This window comes from Chlorocebus sabaeus, chromosome 9, assembly GCF_047675955.1.
Source record: "Chlorocebus sabaeus isolate Y175 chromosome 9, mChlSab1.0.hap1, whole genome shotgun sequence".
NCBI classification, from domain to species: Eukaryota; Metazoa; Chordata; class Mammalia; order Primates; family Cercopithecidae; genus Chlorocebus; species Chlorocebus sabaeus.
In genome coordinates, this window is record NC_132912.1 from 133634148 (window position 1) to 133659333 (window position 25186).

The 25186-nt window shown below is 50.4% G+C and overlaps 1 protein-coding gene across 1 annotated transcript in view; it reads right to left on the reverse strand.

The window, feature by feature from the left end:
• Positions 1–500: 500 nt before the first annotated feature.
• Positions 501–25186, reverse strand: part of TCERG1L (transcription elongation regulator 1 like) — a 231330-nt gene continuing 206644 nt past the window's right edge. Inside the window, exons 9-12 of the mRNA XM_007964448.3 lie at positions 24474–24609; positions 11667–11756; positions 5650–5768; positions 501–1420 (exon numbers count right to left, since the gene is read on the reverse strand). Coding sequence (XP_007962639.3) covers positions 1264–1420; positions 5650–5768; positions 11667–11756; positions 24474–24609 — 502 coding nt within the window. The 3' untranslated portion in view covers positions 501–1263. The remainder of the gene's footprint in view (positions 1421–5649; positions 5769–11666; positions 11757–24473; positions 24610–25186) is intronic.

The window sequence follows — 25186 nt, forward strand, 5'->3', positions numbered from 1 at the left end:
ACAGAGGTGAGGTGTTAACAGTGACAGGGCTGATCTCAGTGAAGAGTGGATCCCACCTTGCCCAATTACATCCTAATAAGTTTGGAAAAAAGTGTTCCCATGGGAACTAATTAAGAAGAAGGTAGGTGAGGAGGCTGTGTCCTCTTTACTAGGAGACAAAGACATTGTATCTGAACAGGTAACTCCACAAATCTTGAAATAAATAAATGGATGTTCAATAGTTTAAGGAACGCAATTAATTAGCGAAGGTTTTGCCCAACATGGTTCCAGCCAGGACTACTCAGTATGTTAAAAAGTAAGATTTGGTGTGAGTGGCATTTTCATGGTCCTTATTGCAATCATCAGGACTTTTTTCCCCCTGAATCTTTCAAAACTGGGTATCTTTAGTTGAAACACAATTTTGCTGCTTACGATCATTAATGAGGATCTTAATGATCCTCATGATCATTAAGATCATGAGGAATGCCTTAGTCACACACACACACACACACACACACACGCTGGTTTAAAATATTTATTGATTAAAAAAAATTAAAAATTTTTTATACAAAGGTGATGAGAAAAAATCTCATGCAAACTCTGGGCATACAATAAAAATAACTCAAATATTAATATGATGGTTTTGTACAAAATAATTCTTTTGAAGTAGGACCTGTGGCAACCAGCACGGCTCCAGACCAGGACGCCCCTCTGGGAGGAGCGCGCGGCCACCCTTGGAAACCTGTAAGTGATCCACAGTCCAGGCGTGGGATGCCCACAGTTGTCACTATGATGAACGATGAAAACCCTATTGCTGCTACTCAGAAACGAGACTGAGACCTAGGAACAGAGTAAGGAATTCCTCAACGCCGCGGGAATCCCGGAGGAGCGAAGTAATTCACAAAGGTTTTTCAGAAAATTTTCGCTAATCGTCTCAGGTGATGACACAAATGCCTTGAGATGGTTACGGAGGCTCCTGTTCCCACTTCCCCACAGTCCTGCAGTGGATTGATAATTTGTGTATATTACAAGTAATTTGCATAATTAAAACAATTAAGAGATGGACGTATCATGACGATTAGAAATGCATCAAACTCTGAACGTACAAAAGAGAGAGCTTCAATATGAAACAGTAATCCTCTGAGAACGAAGACCCCGCAGCGCCAGTGCCCGCTGGGTCGTGCAGGTGCCGGCCGCCCCACGCCCGTGTCTGTCTCCACCGTGACCTCCTCGCTCCCGGCACGCCCAGGGCCAACCCCCAGGCTTATTGCATTTTTCACAAACTCATCTCATTTTCCGCAGCCTTAGTCTGTTTTCCTTGTCCCGTTTCTTCAGAATAAGTATGAATTGGTTGAAAAAATGCTCCTGGTCCTTTCTCTTTTGAACAAGTCGGAACCTCTGATCCCGGCCGTATTTCTCCGCAAACTCCTTAAATGTGGTCCTGAAAAAGAAAGAGTTTCCTGAGACACCTTCCAGAGAGCAACTCTGGCCTCCCCAGAGATCCCGCAGCGGTACCGCCTGAGCAAGCAGCCAGCCCTTCCACCAGGCCTGGCCGTGGGCGGCAGGGCACCCGGTGGGTGAGCGGCTCTGGCCGGCCGTGCCTGCTCCCCACCGGGGTCCTGCAGAGCCCTGACCTGCCCTCACTTGCAGGAACCCCTGGTCTCTGAGTGGTCTCCAGAAATGAGCGGCCTCCACTAGCCTCCTCAGCCGGTTCGTGCAGCTGTCACTCTCCCAGCCGTCCTTGTCACAACTGTGCCTGCCAGGTCTCCTCCGCCCCTTCCTTGCTGCCACCACGCTCTGCCTGCCACGGTCTTTCTTACACTGTTCCCTCCGCCTGGCACACCCTTCCCTTGTTTCTTCCCCCAGTTAGAGCTGCTCGTCATGAGAAACCAGTCCAAGGCATCTTCTTTGGGAAACTCGCCCTATCTAGAAGGTCAGAGAACTGTGACTCCATCATAGCCCTCTTCACAGTGGTGATCTTGTCAAACCTCACATGTGGAACCGGACTCCCAGGTTCGAATGGGGGAGGCATTATCTGCTTCATTCTCTGATAAACGCCCTGAATGTCCAGCCCAGTGTCTGGCAAGTAGTGAGCCCCAAACACTGATGGAGCGAATCAGAGCTGCCAGGTCAGGTGGTGCCCCACAAGAAAACACGAGTGACCCAGTCTAGACCAGCAAGGCTGTTCTCAAGGCTAGGCCAGCTCAGAGGGCAAAACAGGACGCGCCTCTGCGGTGACCAACCTGACCTTCACAGGCACCGGCCCCGCAACTTCCTATTCTCTTAGCCTTGAACTTGAAGCCAGAAACAGGGACAGGGGTAGAGGGGCCAAGGCCTGGAGCCACTGGTTCATGCAGATGCACTCGCTTGTCCAGCAACAGCAGGGCCTGGCCTGGGCAATATGCTCCGGGGTGCCTGGAAAAATGTGGTCATTCTTTGTCCGGGGGATTCTTCTTATTCCCTCCCATTTCTCTTCACAGAGAATTTTACACTTCCTTACAGACACTGAATTATTGTGTTAAATTATTATAACGTAATAGCTTCTGAAACATACAAACAACAAGATTATGCCAACATGGCTGTTAGAAGACAAGACAAATAATTATCAGACTCATGCTCGTTTCTGTCACTGAACAACTCGTTTCATTCCTTCCCCAAGGCGCTGCTGTTTTCCTGCTCTCCATCTGTGGGGGGTGCTTGTTTACACATCTCTTGCAAGAAAAGCACTTCTCTCTGGCTTCCCTCTTCCTCCCTCCCTCCTTCTTGCCCTCTTCCCTGCCTTCCCTTCCTCCTTCCTTCTGTCCCTCCCTCCTTTTCTCCCCATTCCTTTCTTCCTTCTCTCCCTCCTTCTCCCTTCCTTCCTTTACTGATGTAACAAACTTCCTGTGCCGTGGCTAAGCCACACTCCACCCCTGACCTGCTCAGGATGAGTCAAATGGTCAGACTCGCCTGGGCTTGTTCCACGCTCCCCTGGCTAGACAGGCATCTACACATTCTCAGTTAGGGGCTGGACAGGTGCCGCTGCTAGACAGGTCCTATTCTGGGTCTCTCTGAAAAAGTGTCCCTGAAAAGAAAGGGAGCTTCATACCTCTGTGGCCCCCGAGCCATGCCAAGGGGCAGCACTGGCTTTCTGCTGATGCTGACGAGCTGTGGTGTGAGCTCAGGAAGGTCAGCTGAGTCACGGGCCCTGCATCTCTGTTCTCCCTCCCCTAAGCGGGACTCAGGATAGCCTGCCACGAAGGAGGCAGCTGCTGCAGCTTTCAAGAAGGAGCACCAGGTGTCAACCCCACCTGGCTAGGACCCAGTCCCTAGTGGCTGCTCTCCCGAGAGGCGGGCAGGGCTGGGGCTAGGGGCTGTCCAGGAGTGTTCTGGACTATCCCATCACCACCATTCCCACAGGCTGCTCGAGACTGAGACTGAGACGGGTGACAGGAAGGGACTGTATGGCTGTAGGAGGCTACACAGCCCCAGGAGGCTGCTTCAAAGAGGCCCACGTGGCCTGCATGGGGATGAGCCTAGCTGTCCAGCATGTGGTCATTTGAATTGCACATGTTTCCATAGGATGCCTACAGAACGGCAGACAGGAGATCTGGAAAAAGTTTTTGAAATGTTGTAAACTTAGCTACTTTAAAAATAAAAAAAAAGCTTTATAATTATAAAAGCAATATATCTCAAGTGTAAATGCTAAAAGTTGCTGCATTATAGTAAGCATTTTATGATCTCTATGCACCCTATACCATTATGTTGTATAGTTTAAATATATACAATAAAATTTCTCTTAAAAAATAGCAGGCAATTAAATCTAATTTTAAAAATAGTCAGTTTAACTCCCTTCTAATTTCTACCATTCATTTTCCTTGCATGTGTGTGTGTATCATCTTTTTTAAATGACTCATTGCATTCTGAATATCTTTTTCCGTTGTCTTCATGATATATTCATGGGAAGGGGAGTATGTGGCTTATTGCTACTATTTTATCAGTAGAGAGACAGAGAATGCTGGCCAAATGTCCTTAATAGTAATGACGGTCTCAACAGTAATGACAGCTATCACTTTTGGAGCTCCTCCTGCCTGCCAGGTGCCACTGGGGTCCCTCCCTGTAGCCCCTCACTCCATCCTCCTAGTCACTTGCTGAGTGGTCATCCTCCCATTTGGAGGAGGGCTCTGAAGGTCCAATACTTGCCCCATGGCCGGGATAAGATGGGCCAGGGCTGGGGCCAGGCTGTGAACGAAGGCAGAGAAGGGGCTCCCGCACCTTTCCCAAGCCCTTGCCTCCGCGGCCGCTGTCCCATGGCCACCTGGTGGGTGGACACAGCTGAGCCATGGCTAGAACCCAGCATTCTCATGTCTACTTTAACCACAGAAAATCACACGTTGCAAGCAATGGGACACACATTTACTTGCCCACGTTAGCACTTGCGATGAAGATAACTCATGCTATTTTTCCCTATTCAGAAAGTACCTGTTCTCTAGAATAGTTACAGAAGTTTTATGAGGAAGTTTTATGAGGCCACCCAATTCTTGATCAACCAAACCACAGGTCAAACAAAGGAGGCCTATGCCTTCACGGAAAGCATCAATTAATGTCCACTTAAAAACTGATGCTGGCCAGGCACCGTGGCTCACGCCTGTAATCCCAGCACTTTGGGAGGCTGAGGCAGGTGGATCACCTGAGGTCAGGAGTTCAAGACCAGCCTAGTCAACATGGCAAAACCCCGTCTCTACTAAAAAATACAAAAATTAGCTGGGCATGGTAGTGGGTGCCTGTTATCCCAGCTACTTGGGAGGCTGAAGCAGGGAGAATTGCTTGAACCCCAGAGGCGAAGGTTACAGTGAACCAAGATCATGCCACTGCACTACAGCCTGGGTGAAAAGTGAGGCTGTCTCAAAAATAAACAAAAAACAAAAAAACAAACAAACAAAAACCTGATGCTGGATCTTCCAGTCTAAAATAAAAATACATTGTCAACTATTTTTATGCTTACAAAACTTAGTTTTATAGTTCTAAGAGTAGTACATGTTCATTAATTTATAAAGATTAGTCAATTAAAGCTAATTTTTAAGAGTTAAGCTTATGTATTGTTCAGATTTCTAACATCTATTTTCTTATAAGTGTGTCTTATTTCATGGAAATAATGCCTCACTTATTATTTTAGTAAGTCTTGGCAACCCAGTTAACTCAGTTCACTTCTCCAGTATATCAAATCTTCATCTTATTCTGGGACCAACTGTTAAGACCTCTGGAACCAAGGGGTGTGGTAGGGGTTACGGTGCTGTTGTTTGTAGTTAGCTTTGCATTTTTGCTTCTTGATCATTAGCTCAGAAACTCGACCTCATCTCATGGCTGCTGACGTACTGATTGGTTATCTGGGTCAGTCAGGGCTGCTGACGTTTGAAAGGCATGCAGGGTAAGAATAAAATGGCTGTGATGCATTTGGATAGCAAATAGCCCACTTTCCCAGGACTGACGAGAGGGACATTTGGAGGCTCATGACAGGCAGCATGGTAGAGGGGAGTCAGCCTGGTCTCACTGGCAGGTCTTCAAAGCTCACACCTTTGTGTCTGTGGAAGGCTGGGTGACACAATTTAACAAAAACAAACCTGAAGAGTCCGCTTGTAATTGGCAAGTTCCCAGCCCCAGAAATCATCTGGTATATTTATCTCTCCATACCTGGGAGACACTTTAGATTCCTCTAGAAGTTTCTTGAATTCTTCTTTGGCTAGCAGCAATTTACTTTTCTTTTCCTTGTATTCTTCTTTTATTCTTGTCTTGACAAACTGTTCAAATATCTTAAAACACAGACACAGAAGAAAAACGTCATGAAATGGCACATCAGAAATGAAATCTTGTATTCCAAGCACAACATGAGAAAGCAGCAAGAATCTATGGCAAAAGCTGTCCTTGTTCACAGCTGCTGGAGTTATGAGCAACAGCCTTTCCGCATAGCTCTCCAGGATCCAGGCGGTCTGAATAATTAAACCTGGGTCCCCACACGGCCTGGCATTTCTCTACATGCAGGCGCCATTTCTGGGTCAAACGTGAAACAGCCCTGCTGGAGAAACCCGGAGAATGACTTGGCTGCCCTCTCTGCAGGCATCTGGAACCAACTGGCAATTTGGAACCCATGCTGTAGGCTGCAATGGTCCTCGCTGTGGCCTCCGAGCAGCATCCGTACTGCGTGGCCTCCTCACTTTCTCATCATGGCCAGTGGCACCAGAACACAGCAGAGCACTCAGTTCGTGCTAGTCACTTCCTAGGGTGACGTAATTGACATTCGAGTCTCCCAAAAATGACTTTAACTTGTGAAAAGAAAGTAAATTCTGCATCTCTTATCCCCGCTTGTGAACCTGGGCCTCTGGCGCGTTGGGGAGGACTCAGGGCGCACAAGCGGCCTCTTCTGAGAAGGTCATGGGATGCCAGGCTGCCTGGGTCATCAGTGTGGAAACAACTGACCAGGAGGCCTGACCCTCAGGCACTGGGCATGCCCCAGTCTGACCAGAAGTGCGTCTCAAATGCTGCCCCAAACAGGAAAATCCTGCTCCTCAGTGGGAAGGACACGCACATCAGCTGGCAGGCAGTTTCGGGCAAGGCTCCAGGGCACTTCTCCTGGAACCCGGCAGCCCGCATAACGAGATGCAATCTCTTTATGACAGGCCACAAAACCTCTTCTCTGTCAGAGGAAGATGGATCATTGTTCTAACAACCGAAAAATGGTCATTTATAGACTACAGAGTCAAAGAGGGACAAAGTTCTTTCATTCCTAATGCTACCCCAAACTCAAGAACATTAAAAATAAACTGAAGATGAGTGTTTATGCAAATGTAGATAAACATAAACAAAACTATCAAGAGAAAGTCCACATACGATCCTATAAGGTCGATCAATGGCAACTGTGCACCAATCCAACCAACGGCCAGGCAGATCTTAGAATGTGACTGAGGACCAAGCAGGCAGCTTCTTCGACACTCATGCCAAGTGAGGGGGCGATGAGAAAGTAAGGGTGGGCAGGTAAAAGCCTCCACCCCAGCACCGCTCGGCCCCTTCTCTGGAGCAGCTCCCTTCCCACTTTGTCTCATCGTTTCAGATTCCATGTCAGTAGTGGCAAACCTTTACAGGGTTATGAATACACAATGCTACTGGTCTCCTGACGATACAGCAGCAAAATGAAACACCCACAAATATGGCTCAAACTGAGAATACGTGCATGTATATGTAAGTAAGAATATGATTGGCTTTTTTTCTTTTCTTTTCTTTTCTTTTTTTGAGACAGAGTCTCGCTCTGTTGCCCAGGCTGGAGTGCAATGGCACGATCTTGGCTCACTGCAACCTCTGCCTCCTGGGTTCAAGCAATTCTCCTGCCTCAGCCTCCCAAGTAGCTGGGACTACAGGTGTGTGCCACTACGCCTGGCTAATTTTTTTGTATTTTTAGTAGAGACGGGTTTCACCATGTTGGCCAGCCTGGTCTCAAACTCCTGGCCTCAGGTGATCCACCTGCCTCGGCCTTCCAAAGTGCTGGGGTTACAGGTGTGAGTCACCGTGCCCGGCCATAACTGGCTTCTTATAGCAATGTAAGTTCTCAATTGTCTTATATTTAACTAATAAAAAAATGAATGCAGGGTTATTATCCAAATAAAAGCATATGGCTCCATCATTAGCTAGAGTTTTGCTCTATTAATTTCAGACCTGGAGAGAAAGCCTCGCTGGCCGTGGGGTCAGGGCTCTTCAGAAATGCCTGCTTCTCTCTCTGCCTAGAACCATTTCTCCATCTCATCAAACGCTCCTCTCTTTCCTCTTGCTTTGCTCTGTTACTTTATTTTATGCTGCTATAATTTAACATCGCAGGTTTTGTTTTTCATCCTTAACAAATTATACCAGCTTTATCCAAAGTGGAGCATGACTTTTTAAAGGAGATTCTGTTGGCCGTTATATCACTGCTGTACGTTCTAGCGCAATAAAACAAAACGCTATTTGTTGCCATAGAAACAGGCCTGCTTCACCCTCCCTCGACCCTGGTTCTGTGTAGGATCACCCTCTTCTCCTGTGCAGCTCCCCCGGCAGAGGAAGGGCTGTGATTTTCACACCAGGGACCTTAGGTTTCCCCGTGAACACACTGTGTGACACGAGGTCCTGTACCGATTCTACGTCTGATACTTCTAACCCGATTTCTTCCTAAATAGGACTGTGGTCTTTGGATGGGGACCTGCTATGATTTCTCTCCATCCTCCTCCTCATACGAGCTGCCATGCTCCCCTTTGATGAGGTTGCAGGCACTTCTGAACGCCCTCTGGCCACTCCAGTGTGCTGGCTGCAGTGTGGCCTGCTTCCTCCTCCTTCCCACTGGACCTTCTGGGACCAAGCTGCAGGACGTTGGGACAGGCCCACAGTTTCCTCTGGGTGATTTCACAGGGATGCTTAAAGGCTTTCCCCAGGCAACGGGTACTTAGCATGAGCTATATTCTCATCTATTTGCAGAGGACCCACCCAGGCAAGGGCAGGGCATCCCAGCCCAGGTAGGCCTAGCCCCATCAGGGTTGGCATCTGCTGTCTCTGATGATGGCCCGAGGAAGGTCCAGCCTCACAGTGCTCCCTTGGATGAGCCCTGGATGGGATGCCCATGTCCCCCAGACATCAGGGGGGACATCGGGGGGACATCGGGGGCTGGCGCTGCCCTGCCCATGAACCACTTCCATCCAGCAAGCAGACTGGGCCCCTGTGTTCCCAGTTGTTTTAAGAGATGCGCCTTGGCATTTAAACTAGAATATCTGGAAGGGGCTTGATCATAAATTGGAATTTTCTTTTTGCAATGGAGATGATCTTACTTATTCAATGTTTTTTAAAGGGACTAATGGCCTCAAAAGGTATCCATGGCACAGAGAGAGAACAACTGACAACAGCAAACTAGTTGTGGTGGCACACATGGCACATGTGGCACGTGCCACGCATGCCACACAGAAGCCACACACCACACGCCACACAGCACACACGCCACACGCACTCCAGATGTACTGATGATTTTTAGACACTGCCTAGTTTATGGTTCCTGACTATGTCCTCCAGTGAGCCTGTCACATAAAATCATAGGCTCCTTGCTATGCTTTTTCATAGCTGATTTTTTTTTTTTTTTTAGACAGAGTTTTGCTCTTTTTGCCCAGGCTGCAATGCAATGGCACAATCTCGGCTCACTACAACCTCTGCCTCCCGGGTTCAAGTGATTCTCCTGCCTCAGCCTCCCAAGTAGCTGTGATTACAAGCAAACACCATGACACCTGGTTAATTTTTGGCGTTTTTAGTAAAGACAGGGCTTTGCCATGTTGACCAGGCTGGTCTCGAATTCCCGACCTCAGGTGATCCGCCCACCTCGGCCTCCCAAAATGCTGGGATTACAGGCAGGAGCCATTGTGCCCAGTCATAGCTGAAATTTTTGATTTTTAAAATTGCAACAAAATGGTGAAATATTACCAATTATCAAAGTCTATGGTTTTCCTTCACTATAGGAAAAAAATATATAACACCCAAACTCAGCGAACTCTATTGTAGTATTATTTTGAGACTGTGATAACAGATTTCACATATTTTAAAATATTTCTTTATAGAAAATGAAACTCAGCTAGAAGACAATAAAAGATTATCAATTCCAAGTTCTTGAAAGGTTCAAGTTCTGTATTCCAAGGCAGTCAATCCTGGGAGCACGTCACACTGCCCAGCCTGCCCCTGAGCCTGCTCCAGAGAGACGGTCCAGTTCCAGTGAGTGGAGTGGTGGGGCGAGGGCTGGGAGCGGGCGTGGGGACAGAGTGGGAGCTGGTTACAACGAGCAACGTGGGTCCATGTGACTGAGACCCTGTGGTTAGTGCTCCACTGACATCACCTCAGGCATGTGCTTAAAGGGGCTTGATGAGCAGAGGACAGAATTGAAAATAAAACGGCAATTCCCACACCCTTCGTCTGGGGCTTTATCAGACTCTGCTGGTGTGAGAAATCCAGTGGACACCAACCTGGGGGCCCCTGGTCACAGAATCCCTCTTCCCCAAATTAACCATGGCTCTTCCATTTTCAGCTGCTCTTCTTAATAGCTCACCTTCCATGTGCATCATTTCTGAACTCAAAGGGCAAAGGGAGGGCAAGACATGACTGCACGCATGGAGTCTGGGCAGGGAAGTCCGGACCTCCCAGAGTCTATCTCAGGGCCCTTCTCAGAGGTGCTCCACGGGCCACACAGACCCAGGCTGTGCTGGTCCCTCCCCCAGCAACCACAGGCCCCTCCTGTGAGCCAACACCATCTGTCCCTCCGTCTGTTTGACATGGAAAGCAGTGTTGGCTCAGGCACCTACTCTGTGAAAAGCTAGGGCAGACCCCTGGCAAGTCTCTCCTTAAAATAGCCCCCAGAGAACCCCCTCTAATCAATTCCTTGTTTTCTGGGCGATGTTCTGTAGAACTTCCACCCTTTACTGTGCTGCTATTGTTCTCTGGACCACTCCTATTTCATTACTATTATTGTCAACCTGAAGAACAAGCAGAAAGAGGCTCTCTAAAATGAAATGAATGCTTATTTGGGAAGAGAGCATTGCGATGGGAATACACATGCCATCATAAATGACAAGAATACTCAGGGAGGTAAAAAAAAAAAAAGACAGTAATTTTTAAGGAAAAATAAATGAGAGGATTAAATCATTGTTCTGAAATAATTATCTTTGGCTACAGAGATCCATAACAAGACGAAGCCAGTCTGAGGTTGGACAAGCAGTTGTTGGGCAGGTGTCGTTGGAGAAGTGCTTTTTGTGTGTATAAGTTTGTGATGAGCCAGGTGCAGTGGCTCACACCTGTAATCCCAACACTTTGGGAGCCCGAGGTGGAAGGATTGCTTGAGCCCAGGAGTTCAGGATGAGCCTGGGGAATACAGAGCAACCATATCTCTACAAAAAGTACAAAAATTAGCCAGGCCTGGTGGCTGGTGCCTGTAGTCCCAGCTACTCAGGAGGCTGAGGTGGGAGGATGGCTTGAGCCCAGGAAGTGGAGGTTGCAGTGAGCTGAGATTGGAACACTGCACTCCAGCCTGGGCAACAGAGTCAGACCCTGTCGAATAGAATAGAATAGAATAGAATAGAATAGAATAGAAAAGGTTTTGATGGCCTTGTGTGCAAGACTGTGGTTCTCACAGAGCCTTTTTAGTTATCAGGTACACAAGTGTGAGAACCCTCTCCTCATGGTCTTCCCCCATTCTATTTGTCAGGGTTCTCTTAACATTACTGGCTTCATTTTGATTCTGACAACTTTCATACTATATAAGACTTTAAGCATATAAAACCTTAAGGTCTTACGTAAGACCACCTATTTCACTATCTTTATATAATACCTTCAGTATTTCGTACTTTTAACATATGATTTATGGTCATTTGGAATGAGGGTTAATGCTCCTAAAATCTATATTTTCATCTTTAAAAGTATTTATCTTACAGTGTCATAACCAAATGGTGAGGTAAGAATAGTGACCAGAATAGCCTTCCTCAGTCCCTCTAACTCTTCTGTTCACAAGTTTGCAAGCTCCAGTGCTGGAGTTGTAACTCCTCCCCACCGGCCACATTTACAACACAGTGTCTGTCATTCAGGAACGAAAAGCTCCCCAGATCCAGGATGCAACAGTCGCTTTCATGCCACATCTGTGCAGTCAAATTGCCCTCCCACTCCATTACCTGCTTTCGTTCCTCAGAGTTGAGCAGGAGATAACGTGGGTCAAACACGATTTTGTGTAATTCTTTCTCCCAGGTAGAAAATGCTGATACCTAAATAAAGATATTCAATAGAGTTGCTGTTAGCATCTAATGCTAAGCCTGAAGCCATTCTGAAATGATCCATGGTTAAAAACAAACAAACAAAAACCAGCATTAAAGTACAATAGATTCAGTGATGTGGTGGAGTATAAGTGTTAGACATGTCAGACATCCCAAGAAAATCAATACCTAGAACATCAGAAAATTTAATTTCTAGCCTCATGACTCACCACCATTTCTTTCTTGGGTAACTTTCAGGGTTGTGTCCCCTGATGTGAAACCCCAATTATATCTGTGGAGGCGTGGTATTCTGGAACACCCCACTTCAAAAGGAGAAATTATATTTGTAAAAATTTTCAGAACCCCTACAGACCATAACAAAGAGTAATGTCTTGAAAACAGGCTGAGTTTAGTTGATTTGCAATCAAAGTTTAACCTCTTTTAGGCAGGTCATTTTAAAAATAAATTATTTTGTTTGCAATAGTTTTACACGCACTAAAAATTTGCAAGAATATTACAGAAAGTCACCATATACTCATACCCAGTTTCTCATGTTGTTAACATATTAGTAGGCTAGATTCATCACCACTAACACTGATACATTATTGCTAACAATAGTCTGTGTTTATTCAGATTTCTTTAGGTTTTACCCAATTTTCTGTTTCTGTCCAGGACCCTATCACGTTTGGCTGCCATATCTCCTTGGACTCCTCTTGGTTGTGACAGGGTCTTAGACGGCCCTTGCCGTTGATGACTTTGAGGAGCAAAGTCACGATGGTTTGGGGAGCCCTGGTCAGGTGCATTGCAGGATGCTCCTCAGTTGGGATTTGTCTGAGGTTTTCCTCATAAATAGCCTGGGGTTATGGGTTTTGGGAGGAAGACCACACAGGTAAATGCCATTCTCATCATGTCATAACAAGGGTATACACACTGCTGACATGACTCCTCACTGTCAGTGGTGGCCATGGTCGGCTGGCTGAAGTCTCCCCACTGTGAAGTGTCCCTCTCCATGCTGTCCTCTCTGGAAGGACATCGCCATGCACAGCTCACACTTAGGGGTATGGGCTGTGTCCACTTCTGAGGAGGAGAAGTAGCTACATGAGTGACTGGGAAATGTTCTGGGGGCGGGGGGTGGTGAATACTCGTTCATGCCTCCACATTGCTTATGTACTCAATCTTTTATTTATATTGCTATGGACTCAGATATTCAACCCATGCTTGGGCTGGACTCCAGTGTGACTTTGCTTCTTTTCCTGTTCAGTTTCTTCCAGGTTAGCCTTGACAAGCTCTGTGGCGGTTTCCCGGCTCCTGTGCGCCTCTGACAGGAGTTCATCACTTGGCTTTTTGGGCATCTCCTTAATTTCTGCCACTAAAGATACACCAGGGTCATCTTCTGCATGTCCCACCTTTGCCCTTGAATCAGTCAATTCTCCAAGAAGCCCTGACTCCTTTCCTAGAACAGTGTTAGAAACCAAGATCTGGGCACTGGTGTGTTCAATGCTAGTGAGGTGTCATTGCTTCTAGACTCTCTCAGCGGATAGAGCAAGGGAATGGTTAAGTCATTTAGAACATAAAAGCATCCATTTAAAAACATGGACTATGTATTCACTGTGCCTTGAGCCCTAAGCTGGGTATTGAGGATCCTGAGGAAATAAATCAAGGAAGCCCATGGTCTAGGGTAGTGCTGGTGAGGAGCTAACAGACTCTTAAGATGGCACTAGGGCCACAGCAGAGACAGACCTGGACACTAGTGGGACCCAGCAAAGACCCACAGCAGCCTGGGGAGGTGGCTTCCAGAGTGCTGTGACTTTGGAACATGAATACTCCTCACGGTTCACGTAGGAGTCTGGGGGCTATTCCAGGACTGGCTGGCAGTCAGGGCAAAGGTTGGGTCATGAACTACAGGGAATGCAGGAATCACAAGAGGTTGAACATGCCTGGGGGTGCCAGAGCCCGTGAAGGAGCAAGGAAGAGTCAGCAGAGCCAGAAGCTGAGGTGCAGGGCAGCCTGAGACGTGGTCAGGAGCCTGGGCATTCTCTCAAGAGACAGGGGAGAAGAAAATTCGAATGGGGTGTGTGTTTGAGGAAAGCCACCCTGGGATCTGGGCAGGAGATGAATACCTGGGCAGGGTCAGGGAGGGGAAGGTAATTGAAAGTTTACAAAAACAAAACCCCATTCGCATTCTTAAAATATTCCTCATAGAGGTACTATTTCAATAAACACGTGCTTTCTTTGTATATTATAACAGATGAATTTTCTTCACTGGCAATTTCTATCTTTAACTATCACATTTAAGCCTTTTCTGTAATACCCACAAGCTCTTTTATTGGGTGGGATGACCCAGGGTCCAGCCAGGGATTCCCCTCCACAGAACATGGTGAAGCATTGCTGGGACTCAGAGTGAGGGGGTGACTCTGGGAGGGTCTCCAGGCAGAATGGGTCCCTTTAGCTTTGACTGAGTGCACATGGCCCCGGGAGCACCTGGGGCTGTTAGAGAAGCTGTGGGCAGCCTCCATTCAGCCCAATCAGATGGCAGACACCCATCTCACAGGACCTGTGCACAGCCCGACGGTCCCAGCTCTGCAGGGACAGAGGATTAGACTCTGTGTGGCATAACGGCACCAGTTTCTGGAAAATGTTGGAGTTCTAGAAGTATAATAAAATACTTCCATCTCTACAGTGATTACAACTTACAACGATAAACCCAACAGTGTCATGTCAGGGACAGTTCAGGGAAGGGTGAGAGCACAGTGGCTGGGACCCAGGACGGAAGTGGGGGCTGAAGTGAAGGCTGCACAGCCATGTGTGAAACAGGGTCTTTCCCTGCCCTCCAGGTGGGTGCAGGACTTCTCCCAAAGAACGGGTCCTGACAGCCATGGGGACGAGGAGTCCTGAGAACTGCTCCTGAGAGAAGCCTGATATTCCTGAGCCTGTGTGAAATATCTACGTTGCCCAGAGAGTACATTCCATGGGGCCAACATTACACACGTGTGTGTGTGACTATACACACACACATAAGCACACACACAAACATCCACAGCATGTACACATGCAGGTGCACACACATGCAAACACATGAACACACACAGGACATGCTAAGATATGCATACACAGGCACGTGTGTACACACGCACATGTACATAGTTGCACAAATGCACACATATGCACAAAGATGCACACATTGATATGCACATGCACATGTGTGCCTACACACACACACACACACACACACGGTACCGCCACCACCACCAAGGAAGTCCAACATTGCAGAACAACCAGGGAAAGAAAGCCCATCAACCGAGTAGACAGCAAGCTGCATATCTCCTTTCTTTTTTTTTTTTTTTTTTTGAGATGGAGTCTCGCTCTATCACCCAGGCTGGAGTGCAGTGGCAGATCTCGGCTCACAGCAAGCTCCGCCTCCCAGGTTCACATCGTTCTCCCGCCTCAGGCTCCCAAGTAGCTGGGACTACAGGTGCCCACCACCAAGTCTGGCTAATTTTTGTATTTTTAGTTGCGACAGGGTTTCACCGTGTTAGCCAGGATGGTCTCGATCTCCTGACTCATGATCCGCTCGCCTCAGCCTCCCGAAGTGTTGGGACTAGGCATGAGCCACCGTGCCTGGCCCAAGCTGCACATCTCTTTTAAGTCCAGCTATGTTGTGGGGCTGTTCTCTGGGTGGCCGTGGACAAAACCTGGTTCTCCCTGTTTCTGGCTGGTACCTCTCCAGAATGACCAGAATGCACTGGGAATGCAACAGGCTGAGAACAGCCAGGCTTTGTTTGGGCCCCACCCCAGAAATAAGACATCCTTTCACCTTTAGCCCAGCGTTTCACATGACCTCAGGGTATGAAACCCACTGTGGGCTGCTTTCTGGGGTCCCTTGGTTACAGCGAAGGGTAGATGAGGCTCCATCCCCTCCTTGCCGCTTTCCTGGGCCTGCAGGACTGGTTCACAAGGCATCCTCATCTTCACCACCCTTGTTTCCTGTCTGCAGGGAATAAACCCACTTCAGATGATTCGCTGTGTGCGTGGGCGTTCTGTCTCAGCAGCCTCACACAGGTGGCTGACCGGTGCCCAGGGAATCTCCTTCACATCTCAGTTTCTATTGCTGCATAAGCAACGACTTCAAACTCAGTGGGTCACAAGCACTACCTCGGGTCACTCCATGGGCTGCGTGGGTCCTGAGTCCAGCATGGGGGCATTGGGTTCCTTGGCCCAGATCCCACTGGGCTGAGATGAGGTGCCAGCAGGAGCTTTGTTCTCGTCTGGTGCTTGGGGTCCTCTTCCAAGCTCACTGGACGTTGGGACAATTCAGGTCTTGTGGTTGCAGGGCTGAAGCTTTCCATGTCTTCAGCCAGTTGGGAGCCAATCTTGGCTCCGAGCAGCTGCCTGCAGGTCCTTGCCCCAGGGCCCCCACAGTGGGGCAGCTTCTTCAAGCCAGAGAGAGAATCTCTCCCTGGCTAAGGCAGAGTCTTACACAACACAGTGCAACATTGCCACGGGTGTGACACGGGCCCCGTCCACGCTCAAGGAGAGGACCGCACAGGATGAGCACAGTGCGGTGGGGCGGGGTAGGGGGTGGTGTTTAGAATCCTGTCTGCCCAGCACGCCCCTGAGACCAGGACACGCTGTTCCTCCCTCAGGGGTTTCCACGTCTCAGCAGAGATCTCTCTCTTTCCTCTTGCCTAACACTTCTTTGATTCTTTGGCATTTTATATGTGACTTGATCCTTAAAGACCTAAATTCTTCTATAAACTTCAGACCCTTTCCTGCAGAAGTTTGTGATTCCACCCTCTTCCTCATCCTGTTGTACATCATCACATCACCCCCTGACGAACAGCAACGGCGATCCTAGTGCCCGTCTCAGCACGCCTGTTGTCTGTTTCCCTGTGGATGACGTGACCATGGCTGTGACCGTGGCTGTGTCTGTGACCGTGGCTGTGTCTCTGACCATGGCTGTGTCTCTGACCATGACTGTGTCTGTGACTGTGGCTGTGTCTCTGACCATGACCGTGTCTGTGACCGTGGCCGTGTCTGTGACCGTGGCTGTGACCGTGGCTGTGTCTGTGGCAGTGGCTGTGTCTGTGAATACTAGAGCTGCCTCGGTGGGAGAGCAACAGGGTCTTGTTCTGGCTCCCAGGCTGGAGTGAGTGTTTGACTCTGTCCAAGGACTGCGTTGCTGTTCCCTCACTGCACATTCTCATCTGATCGCTGTTTCAGGACTGTCCCTCCACCCTGCCTGAATCACGAGAGTGGGGACTGGAGGTCACGTGGGCTGGGCTGGAGTTGTGCCCTTTCTTCCACTCTCAGCCTCCTGCAGTGGGACTCTCTCCTCTCTCCCTGGGAACGCCGGCTGGAGCTCCTCTATTCCCTCATTAGTGTCCGGGTTGCCATTGATTCCCTCCCATTTCCACAGTGGAAGAAGCCAGAGCTGGTTGTTAGAAATGCAGGCGCCAGAAGTTAGCTGCAGAGGAGGCAGTGTCGTTGCAGGCCAGAGAGGCAGTTTCCAAACTCGGCAGATATCTCCATAAAATGGACATTGCCCAAGCATCACCCTGCAGATAGTGGCCGGCTGGCAGCAGGCGTCCTTGACTGCAGGTGGACGTGTGGCACCTTCTCAGCCCTCAGGCATCTCTACTGGAGAGTGGACAGGCACCTGGAGTCTGAGGTTCAGGAAGGGAAACTGCACCTTCTTCACAGCCACAGGAACTGGGCTGTCCCTTTCACAGCTGTTTTCAACATCCTCTCAGTGACAAGGACCTGGTCTAGAGAACCCAAAAGTGTTTTCCAGATCAAGTGGCAAGATGAAGACCACGTGGGCAAAGCATGTGGCCATGGTCATCTGGTTCTGGGACAGACACAGCTGTCTCTTAACCACTCCCCTCCCTGCCATGTCACCTCCCTCAACTCACACCCTCTAAAACTTCTCCTTGAGCCCTCAGGTGAGTCCACAATTCGGCTGGGTGCTCGAGGCCCTGGTGGTCTCGCCCCGGGTCCCTCCCAGCATTCAGGGGGCTGCTTCTCTGTGTTGCCGAGCGATGAGCGGCTGTCAGGAGCCCGAGGTTTCCCCAAGCACCCACACCGGCTTGAGCAGACTCTCAGCAGGGAAGAGACCCCAAAGCACGGCCCGAGCCCAGCACTGTCCCTGCCTCCTACTGTGGATGGGTCTGGGTGAGCCCCTGCCTGAAACCAGGCACCTCAGCCCTGGGAAGGCGGCCAAGACCTTGGGCATAAAGAAAAAGGTCACCATTTATAAAACAACGCCAGGGAAAACTAGATCTAACTTCAGTCCCAGCTTCACCAAAAGCCTCTCTGGAGACTGAGAAACTCATCGTGCATTGTTCCAGTGGGTGCGTCAGCTCTGAGAAAAGGGGGTTCAGTTCAACTAAAGTGGCTGAGAGCTCGAGGACGGCTCAGCCACATGTGGGACGCCAACGTCCTGGAGGTGCCCCATGCGTGTGACGGCTCTCAGAGGTCATCAGGGACGGGACAGGTCTGGACTGGTAGGGAGCCTCTGACAGAAGCAGAACGCTGCCTTCCATCTCTAAAACCAAAAAGGCTCTTTCAAGTATTTTTCAATCCTTGGATCATGGAAAAGGCCAGGGATCCTGATGACTAGAGTAAAGGGCGAAAGCTGGCAAAAGGATGGCGCCTGCCAACTCCCGAACTGGAGGATAAAGCCCCAGCCTTGAGAGGGCCTCAGGTCAGGGGCACAGTCCATGGCCTCTCCAAGGAAAGCTGGAGCCATGCCCTCTCCGACCCTGACGCTGCTGGGCATAGCCAGGCAGACTCGTGTGCGTCTGCAGAAACGCGTGTCTGTCTGTCTGTCTGCACCGTCCGCCCCCACTCAGCCTCATGGCTCCCTGCTGTGGTCCTCAGTGTGTTCCGGGGCAGGAGCTGCGGTCTCTGTCCCTCAAGGAAAGCTGGGTCATACAGAGTCTCCCAAACATGGCGAACTTCCATCTCAAAGACAAACCTGGTTACTTTTATGAAAGTCCTGGAAGCTAACGTTTTGATGAAATTTGATTGTCAAACAAAATGTATTTACTTTTACTTCTCTGTATCTTCAAATGGCCGTAATAGACCGGGAGCATGAAGTGTTAATCGAATTAGAGGTGATTTTTCCTTCTGGCTTTTCTGAGTGCAAACGTCCTAAGGAAGGAAGCAATCTGTCACAATTACCCTCGTCTCTTTACGACCCTGCAGCTGGACCTTTGAAATACGATCACGATTTCCTTGCACAGCCTGCCCTTCCCCTCGCCCATGCCCCGTGGGCAGAGGACAGGCTGCGATTGGTTATCTTGGGGCCTGCGTGGAATTCACTCATGTAAATAAATGAATAAAGCTCCCAGGTAACATTATGTTATATTATTTCATGCTGTATTAGAAACACAAGAAGACAGACAGACAAGCCAGGCTGCTCCAAGGTGTTGAGGGCGGCCTGCCCTTGCCGCCGCCAAATAAGACCCCAGCAGCCGAAAGGCATCTCCAGGTCCCTTGGTCCCTAGTCATGGGCCCCCCTGCCCCCAGCCTCTCTTCTCAGCGCAGCCTGCAGGCTGCGTGGCCAGTGCCAGCCCCCTCCCTCCCTTCCTGCCATCTTCATCTCTCCTGTTTCTTCCTGCCTCCCCTGGTCTCAGGAACATTGACCAAAGGCCTCTGCTGGGGCAGCAGAAGTTCAAGACCACTGAGAGTTGGGGAGTGGGCCCTGGCCACACAGCACTCCCAGTGGCCACAAGAGGAGGGTTCAAAAACCTCCCTGGGGCCTGAGCCCAGGACCTCCGCTTCCAGGGCCGGGGGCTGCAGACTTGGGCCACACCCCTGTCGCCGAGCTCTGTCCAGATTTGCCTGCTCTATTTCTCCAGCTCCGGCTCCTGCACTGTCCTGGAGATGCCTGCCTGGATCTGCAGCCCACCTGGCCGCTCCTGAGCCCAGATGCCCCAACCCACCCCCAGCGGACTCCTTCCCAGGACTTTCTCCCCGTCCCCCAGGCCCACACTGCGCCTCCCACAAGCCCTAATGATCCCACAAGCCCTAACGATGCCAGCTGCATGTGGACAGACTTCATTTTTGAGAAACTGCCTGGCCATTCTCCTTCCCTTTCAACCTATCCCCCTCTGCAGCCCTCTTCTCCTGGCCCCTGGACTTTGCCTGCTCTCAGGGATGGGGAACATTCCTGGAGCCTGTGGCTGCCGCTGCTCCAGAGTCCCCGACCATCAAAAGCGCGGCAGCCCAGGGCAGAATGACCGGGCTCCCACCTCATCCTTGAAGATGAGGCCATTGCCTTACGCTCAGATCCCTAAAGAAGCCGCATGGCCAGGGCCAGGGTGCAGGAGTTTGTTTGGAAGGTGATTCCAGGCGGTCCTGGGAACAGACACGCGGAAGGAGAGGAGCCAGCAATGGAGGGTTGGCCATGGGGAGAGGAAGGTGCCCAAACCTGCCCGAGAGGTATCCTCACTGAGGACTGGGAAGCAGGTTTTCACCTACTGACCCCCGTCCTTCCTCGGTTGAGGGCTGCCCTTGGGGCGTTAAATCCCTAACGTTTAACAGTGGAAGTGGCCAGAACAGACAGAGTTCCTGTGAGCCCAGGTGGCCCCAGGTGGACCCGGGCAACTGTGAGTGAGCGTGGAAGGGAACCTGGGCCCGCAGGCGAGGCCTCCGTCTGCATCCCTGTGTTACCCTGCCTCGGGGCACATCAACGCCTACCCCCACCTTCAGGGCTCGGAGTAGTTTACTAACTTTTTGTTTTCTCTTTAGCTGAATAAACGCAATTTTACATGGTTATTCCACAATATAGCCAGCTGATTTCACTTACTTTTGAGGGTTACTTTCACACAAGCATAATTATAATCCCATTCCAGAAATTAGAGCGGGCAATCCCAACTCCCAAAGGCACCTTCAAGGATGCTGTCCCCACAGGCACCTCCCCTTCCCTGGCAGCAGCCTAGGCCTTTCTGCGCACGTGCGCCCCAGCCGAGGGCCTGGTGAAGCTCCTGGGAGGCAGAGCTGCCTGCGTTTGACGGGAGGGAAGAGCACCAGATGTTACTTATCCGGGGAGACGGACAGGCCAACGCTGCCCTTCCTGCTGCCTGGGAGGGGCGCCTGCTGCCTAGGACTGTAGGGGCCTCTGTCTGGCCTGTACCCGCTCACCCCACAGCCTCGCTGTCAACACCCATCTTAGTGCAGGGAGAAACCGTCATAGCGAAGCCTGCAGGAACCCTGCTCTGTGAATTCCTCACCCCAATGCAGACGTGGTCCCAGGGCTCTCCTGTGTAGCCCACCACAGTGCCAGCCAGGGTCCCCGAGGCTGGTCATTGTTCTGGCCCAGGGTCACCCGCAGAGGGATCCCTGAAAAGGACCAAGGATGGCCCCTAAGTCGCTACATCAAAATCGAGTATTCTCAAAAGGACTTTCTCTCCTGGCCCCTGGGTGAGCATCACCTGCTTGTGAGAGATACTTTGCAGAAGGCGAGTGTTCTCAATAAAATATCTCTAATGTATTTACCTAAACAGCAGGATTAAATTAATAACCTGCTGTTCAATTAAACTTGCTCCTGATGGACTAAAGTTTTAAAAGAAAGCGTCTTTGGGATTTGTACTAGCAAGAAAAAAACAAAAATAAAACAAAACAAAAAACAAACCTTCTGCTGAACCATCATTTACATGCCACAAAACCACAAAACTTTCATCCCCCTGCCCCAGGGCACAATCCCCATGGCAGGGCCCAAACTCTGCCCTTTCTAAACTACTAAAAACCCCAGGGTCCACCCTTCATCACTCCACAAGTACATGAACTTCTGAACTGAAGTATTGAACAAATGCAATAAAAAATCTTATTAATCACTCAGTCCATGAAAAAGTGACCTTTCTGTGCCTCATTGTTAAGCAGCTAGAAACCTTATGGGTTTAGCTATCAAATTCTCCTGAGCATGGGCAAATCTGCCAGCATATTTTACAAAGCTGAAAAGTCATAAATAGTGGCATTGCTTTATGATATTCACAGTAAATTTGGATTGATCTTTTCTACTCATGAGCTGTGTGTGGGCCTCTCCTGAAAATCCTCATGAGACACGGGACTAGGCTTCACCCCGGTCCCTTTCTCTCAGGGTAAACACACAACCCTGTGGTTACTGCTTCACATTCAGATGATTTTGCTGATTCCTGTATAATAATCTGAGAAGAAAAAGCTGAAACGAATCACCCACTCTCACTGGGGTAAAAAGGCCCTGAAAATCTCATTAGTAAAATCTCTCAACCAAGGCCATTTGGAGAAATTCAAGAGGTCACGTAAACTGAGTCCGCCAGCATCCCTGCCTGGGAATGGAAGGCCGGCCTCTCGAGCAGGTAGGTTAGTTTAAAACTGTGTTGGAGGCCGGGCGCGGTGGCTCAAGCCTGTAATCCCAGCACTTTGGGAGGCCGGGACGGGCGGATCACGAGGTCAGGAGATCGAGACCATCCTGGCTAACACGGTGAAACCCCGTCTCTACTAAAAATATACAAAAAAAAAAACTAGCCGGGCGAGGTGGCGGGCGCCTGTAGTCTCAGCTACTCGGGAGGCTGAGGCAGGAGAATGGCGTAAACCCAGGAGGCGGAACTTGCAGTGAGCTGAGGTCCGGCCACTGCACTCCAGCCCGGGCGACAGAGCGAGACTCCGTCTCAAAAAACAAAAAAACAAAAAAACTGTGTTGGTAAATTGGGCCTGCCTCATTTCCAAAACAAAGAGATGGAAAACTTGGACGTTAGTAAGATAAAGGGAATGTTCTATTCCTATTTCCCAAATGTTCACGATGCCATCATGTTTCAGGGAAGACGAGTCATGTCTCCTGCCTGATAATCCAACCAGGCCAGCCTGGCCAGGCCTATTCAGAAACTCAGAATTACAGCCATTTCCACAAGGGCCATGCAGTCGCAGGGGCACAACAGTAAGGACTGGGAAACTGCCTGCACTTGGACCTATGGGTCACAAAACGGCCTCTCCTGCCTCTCGCCCAGTGACACCCCCGAACCTGACCCTGCTCCCAGGCAGGGCCCTCCTAGAAGGTGACTATCTTGGTAAAGACACAGTCACAAGGGCATGTGCCGATATAAGCAGGTTTCCTGTGAGAGGACCGCCCAGTCGCCGGCTGGACACTTGGGCATCAGGCCGTCCACCAGGATAAAGAAGAGTCCGTGAAGGCACACGGGGAACTCGTGGCGGCACCTCCCCTGGAGCCCCTCGGGGCAGGGCGAGAGCTGTTCGCCACGCTGCAGAGACCAAGTTAGGAGAAACTACAACAAGGACCCCCAGGCCAAGAGCGGCGGGAGGGCAGGAAGCCCCGGGGGCAGGAAGAGGGAGGGACTAAAGTCTTGTTTTAAAACAAAATTTGAGCCTAGTAAAAATAGCTTTTAAAATAACATTTTTTGAAAAACAAACCAACACCCAGGCGGCGCATCGTGCCAGGGCCAGCTCCACACACGTGTGAGTCCACATCATGCTCCGTGCCTCTCGGCGCGTGTGTTAATTCAGCCTGACACACGCACTGCAGTCACCAGCTCACACGCCTACTTTTCCTTCTGGTTCCTTGAGGCCCAGGGCTGTGTTTTACCTCTGAGTGAATGATGAAATACATAAACAGGGGCACACATTCAAATTCAAGGGGCTTTGGAGGAGACGTGTCCCTGGGGGTGGGTGGGACCAGCTCCTTCCTCCATCAAATTCCTAAGGGGCAGGATCTGCTCAATGTCTCCTATTCCCCCAGGGTTTAACCCAGACCCAGGACAGCCCCCGAGCCCTAACCCTCATGAGGGTTCTGCTCAGACCTCTCTGTTCTGCAGGGAGCTGCGTCTCCAGGCAGCTCCGTCCCTGCCCCTCTCCAGGACCCTGGGAGTTACCAGCTGTGGGAGGGCCAGGAAGCGGCCTGGGGGCTGGGTGCTGGCTGCAGAGGAAACTTGCTCTTCAGTCTGAAAGGCCGTTTGTGTGTTCATTATAAATATCCTCACACGTGGGGCCCATCACTGCCGTCTGCATTCAGCCTTACTTTCTGAGGAAATCCAGCCGGGCTGAAATACTGCCTCTGGCTCATGTTATACCCAGAGCCAAAGCAGGAAATGATAGTCATTGAAAGGGGATCTGAATATAAAATCCACCCGGCCCCCAATTCAAAGTGAGATTTGGAAATCAGCTACACTGAAGATATCCTAATTTTATTTTAAAAACAGTCACGTTCATCCCTAGGGGAGCGAGTCCCACTAGGTAGGATGGACAACCCCATGGGGAAGCTGCACAGGGAGGTTGGGCACCGCGACCTGGCCCAGCTCCTGCAGGAATCCCATCTGCACAGTGCGTGCTTCCTCAGGCCACCCAGGACCTGGCCTCCCTGTGGACCCCACCTGCCAGCCTCTCAGGCCTCACGCCCACAGGAGAAACCACAAAGGCACCTTTCTCCTTTCAGAGGTGAAGCAGGACGTCCTCTCCACATTGGCTGCCCCTCGGCCTCCACTCACTTAGCACCTGCCCCCTCACTCAGCACAATCGGGAACAGTAAGGGGGAGGCATCCCTCAGGCCCTGGGATGGTCACTTAGCCCGATCAGGAACTCAGTAAGGACGACACATCATCTCTCAGGCCAGGACAGTCACCCTGCCTGATTATGAACTCAGTGAGGAGGAGACATCCCTCAGGCAGGGACGGCGACTCAGCTGCTGTTCCCCCGGGTCTGCCGCCGGAGTGCAGCCCCTCAGCTGCTGCGCCTTACCCCTCTCTCCAGCAGCATGTCTCGGAAGTGGGTCACGCGCTCCTCCAGGGGCAGGAGGATCTGTGGGGGTGGCGTCCTTGTGCCTTTGTCCTCTCTCTTTGCCTCCTCTGGCCTGGGACTCCCGCAGCCTTCGGTCCTTCAGGGACACAAGATGCAGAGAGTTAGACACACTCATGGGGACCCAGCTGGTTCTTATTGCAACCTTTACAAACCCTCCTTAAAGTAAGTCTTTCAGAAACTCAGTCTCTTTGACAACTCTTCACAAAGCCTGACGTGGTCTCCCCAGCAAAGGTGGCACATTTGCTCCTGGCAGGCACGGGGCTTGGCTGTGTCCAGGGCCGGAGGCTGGAATTGAAGTCCCAGCCCTGGGCCCAGCTGCAAGAAGCTGCAGCTCAGGTGCAGGCAGAACCACACCCCGGAGGCCAACCGGCGTGTCTCCCGGGCAGGCCCTCACTCCAGGTCCCCGTGCTGCCCACGGCCCACGGCAGGGAAGCCAGGCCTCAGGTGCCGCTGCAGAGACAGGGTCATGGAGGGGTAAGTAGCAGGCTTTTCATCCGAACAATCATTTCACTCACTCATGGCCCCTTTGTTCTGGACAAATGCCTGGAAGACAGTTACGCACAGAACCATCTGTGCCCTGAGATCTAACCCCAAAGGGAAACTTCAGTGACAAAGAAGGAGGCTGGGACCCCTCCCCAGGCACAGAGGACAGG